We start from the raw sequence: 4,320 nt of genomic DNA on the forward strand, positions 1-4,320 counted from the left end.
ACTTACATCCAGTTTGTTGATGGGAAGAAGACTGGTTCGAACTGTTTAAAAGCCAGGACAACAAAGCAAACTATCACCAAAAGCAGGAAAATACCAGTTCAGTTTCTATGCTGTTTGGTTATTGTTTTTTGTTTGTTTGCTTTGTGTTTTGTTTTGCTCTTCGCTTTGTTTGGGGTTTTTTATTGTATAATTCTGTTATGTTTCTCAGTATTACATTTGGAATATTGTTTTTATTATTCTTCTTTCAGACTGCTGTGAGTTTCAGAGATCAGCCATGGGCATTAAAGGTTTGCAGGGATTTGTGGCGAGAGTTTGCCCTGATGCATGCAGAACAGTAGATCTGAGAGAAGTGGCAGAAAAACATTGCATCGATCATCCTGATTCTCCACCTGTTATTGCAGTAGATGCCATGAGTTGTGTTAGATACTGGTACACACCAGAATCCTGGGTGTGTGGTGGCCAGTGGCGGGAGTTCCTTGCCATTTTAGAAGATTTTATTAAAGCTTTTACAGCAGCTGGTATCAAATTGGTGTTTTTCTTTGACGGAGTGGTAGAATCGAAAAAGAGAGATGAGTGGATCAAACGGAGGCTGCAGAATAACAAGGAAATAGCCAGAATATTTCAGTTTATCAAGACTCACAGGAAACAACCAGGGAAGGAAATGTTCATGATACCTTCAGCTTTGCCTACTTTTACGCGTTTTGCCCTGAAGTCACTTGGTCAAAAAACAGTATGCACATTGCAAGAGGCAGACTTTGAGGTGGCTGCATTTGGTTTGCAACATAACTGCATAGGAATTCTCGGGCAAGATAGTGACTACCTCATCTATAATACATGCCCCTACTTTTCCATTGAGAAGCTCCATTTGGACAGGATGGTCACTGTTATGTACTCTCGAGAAGATCTTTGTTGTGCATTGGGTCTTAGTTTAACACACCTCCCTCTCTTTGCTTGCTTGCTTGGCAATGATGTCGTTCCAGAAAATTTGTTGGAAGGCTTTTGGCATAAATGTTTAGTCAACAGTCCCCATAAGAATAACAGTTACAACAGAAGAACAAACATATTTTTTGCTGTAGCAAATTACATCTCAAAAGTTCCATGGTCATACAGCGGCCTGAAACACCTAGAAGAGATTCTACCTCTGGGATCAGACAAGACATTGCTTCACAGAGGAGTGGAGTCCTATCTTTTGCCTGGGCAGCAGTCTCCATGGATTCCTCCCAAAGTAACAAATTGCCAAATGTTTTCCCTTCAACAAGAAACATCCATGTGTCAAGATAAAGAAATCTTTCAGGTACCTGGTTTTTTAAAGCTTCATGGTCACTTGATGTCATGACTCCTTAGTGGCAGTTGGTAATGAGTACACCAAACGTATTGATTGAAATTTGCTTGAGCAAAAGCTATTGTCTGTTAAGTACAGCCATGGATAGGACTGTCACGTGCATCACCGTGAAAGCAGATGCTGCACATTTAATTAAAAGTGGTTCCTCTCTTTTTGAAGCATCAAGCAGTTCAAATATTGGGGAGCAGCTTCTGTATAGGTCTATAGCTGAGCATAGACATGTAATGATACGCTTTTTACTTTGAGAATCCACAGGTCAGCTACAGCTTTTTAGTGGTCTGCTTCGCTGTACCTGGCACATGCAGTCAAAATACCAAAAGGAGCTGTGCTAAGAATGCAGAAGTTGAAGTTATTCTTGTGGAGGAGATGAGAAAACTTCCTATAAATCTGTATTTTGTGATTTTTGGATCAGGTTAATTATCCTTCAGATTTATTGTCCCTGAAAGAACCAAAAGCACTTTGAGGGGCTTGTTAATTCTAAGACAGGGATGCACTAGCAAGTTTCACTAATGGCTTCCCATATGGGCAGAGATGTTCTGGTGTTGGGGTAAGAAGTGGTATGTGAGATTGGGTCATTCTAAGAGAATGGATATATTAGCTAGAGTAACCTACTTGACTAACAGAAAGTGACATACCATGCATCAGTTTATGCAGTAGTAGCAGGTCTAGAGTGCAATTCTGTAAATTCATGTCAATTAAGATAGCATACTGAGATTTAATTAAAAAAAAAGAAAAAAACCCAAACCAAAACAAAACCAAAAAACAAAACAAAAAAAAAAAAAGAAACCCACCAACAATTCTATATGAGGTAGTGTATTTTAGACCCTATATTAGTCATCTGTTACTCCCTGTTTTGTTAGGTCCCTACAGACCTCAAATAGAGCACCTTGGTTTTTTTCCTGTAATCTTGAGCATTTTCTTTAAAATTATTTTTTCTGTTTCTTCATATTACTGTAAAGTAATCTTATAATTTACAGATTTTTTTCCTAAAAATATTTTAAAACTACATTGTAACCTATGCAATGCTCATTTCAGCTAAGGTACAGATAGATTTGGGTGTTTTTATTAACCACACATAGATACAATACATATCACTTTTCAACTGAAATCGTGAAATAAAGATGTTATTAAAAAAAAAATAAAACGAAACCAACCCTGCATCTTAATTAGGTGTTGAAAAATACTGTTTATACTTGAAGTGCAAGGAAAAATTGGCCAGAATGTAATTATCTAGCTTGGACTGCGGCTAGGACAATAGTGGTAATATCCTTACTCCTTAAGAGAATGGGCCATGTGGTCTTTATGACAAGTGGTCGTTATTTCTAGGCTTGATCTTTCATTTGAAGACTTGCAGTTTTCTAGTGTCATGCTGAGCTACTACTGTAATAAACTAATAATGTTTAGAAACTCCACCAAAGAATACCTCAGTCGCTGCATAATTCCTATGTTAAGCCAGTCCCTGGGCCAAGGAAATTGCGGTCAAAGTTGTAGACACGTTAACTTCTCTTCTGGTTTTGTTACAGGTGTTTAAATATTGTGTGTGTAATGGGTGTGCTTTCCTTCATATTTTGAAAACCATATGCAGTTCTGTTTACCTTCCACATAATCTGAACTGCATGTAAATGACATACATAGCTCAGTTCCAACTTTGGGGGCACATTCCTTCTTCTCACTAAAAATAATATAACTTTCTACCTGACTGTAGATGTAAATCAAAAGTATTTTTCAAGATACAGCATTGAATACAGCAATTCTTTTGAAATCAGCTTGTATTTTTTCAGTACATAAGGACGTGTAAATTATTGGCAAACTAGTATTTTCAGATGATGTAATATCTGTGACATTGATTTGTAGGAGTTCAATACTTCATTCAAATCATGCTTAGAAATACTTAACTGTTTGGTATTTCTTTTTTATACAAAAGTAGATTTGAGAGATTACATTGTTTACATATATTAAGGATGCAGAAGTATTTTTTCCAGAGCAACCATTAATTCATTACTATAAAAAAATGTTCTGTTGATTGGCATTGTATGTGGAAGCCTATCATTGTTTTTATGTGAGAATTTTGTCTGAGTTGTCAGTAGAATTAGTTTTGAACAGTAATGACCCAGTGATTGACTGCAGCTTTGACTTGCTGAGTTCCCAGGTTTGCAGATACTGGATTTCTCAGAAATGGTGAATTTGGCACTGGCCAGTGATCTGGTAATTTCCAGTGACATAGCTGTATGGATGGCACAACCCATATAATACAGATAGGGTGACACTTGCTGGGAATGGAGAGCAGAGAAACTTCTGTGCCTGCTCACCACATGGCACAGGTCCTGGAGAATTTGTTAGTGGTACCCCATGGAAAAATTGGCTCAGCTCAGCTGTTTGAACGCTCCCATAGCTGTGGTCTGAGGTTATGAATTAGAAAGTCTGTCTGGCTTTGCATTTGGCCAGTCCAAATTACAAGTGTTCCTGGTTGAAATTCTGCACTGCCTGAGAGTAGCATTATTGCTTCTGCACCTATGCTGCTTCAGACCCATGGTCTCTATTGATACTGAGTCTGCTTGTAGCCAGCTGCTGTAGCCAGATGTATCTGCATGCAGTGCATGGTTAATATGCAGCCTGGGTGATGCTACGATTCTGCTTTTCAGCAACAGCCTGCAGGCCTAGTGTTCCTCACTAGAGTAGATTGTATTTCTTTTCTTGGGGAAAAGCTATTGCAAAGTAAAAGTGTGGTGAATCTAAGTCTTGAAATTTCACCACAATATATACTATGCAAAGTTAGCTCGAGAAAGAAATGGAGTTGTCTTATGTAGTTCATCTTGAATAAAAGTTTGGGTTTTGTTGTGCCTTCAGTCACTATTTAAAGAGGGAACATATGTTTTCAGATGACTAAAGGAGGTCAGCTCATTTTTCTGTGTCTGAATGCAGAATTCATTTTAAGAATAATTACTCTCTAAAAAACTGTCATTAACCCTGCTCGCCCC

At 38.0% G+C, this 4,320-nt stretch overlaps 1 protein-coding gene across 1 annotated transcript in view; it reads left to right on the forward strand.

Moving 5' to 3' along the window:
* Positions 1-271: 271 nt before the first annotated feature.
* Positions 272-4,320, forward strand: part of LOC104408753 (constitutive coactivator of peroxisome proliferator-activated receptor gamma-like) — a gene marked incomplete at its 3' end in the record, with an annotated part of 4,523 nt that continues 474 nt past the window's right edge. Inside the window, exon 1 of the mRNA XM_010018461.1 lies at positions 272-1,294. Within this exon, the coding sequence (XP_010016763.1) occupies positions 275-1,294 (1,020 nt within the window). The remainder of the gene's footprint in view (positions 1,295-4,320) is intronic.

This window comes from Nestor notabilis, unplaced genomic scaffold (assembly GCF_000696875.1).
Source record: "Nestor notabilis isolate BGI_N333 unplaced genomic scaffold, ASM69687v1 scaffold2290, whole genome shotgun sequence".
Classification (NCBI taxonomy): Eukaryota; Metazoa; Chordata; class Aves; order Psittaciformes; family Psittacidae; genus Nestor; species Nestor notabilis.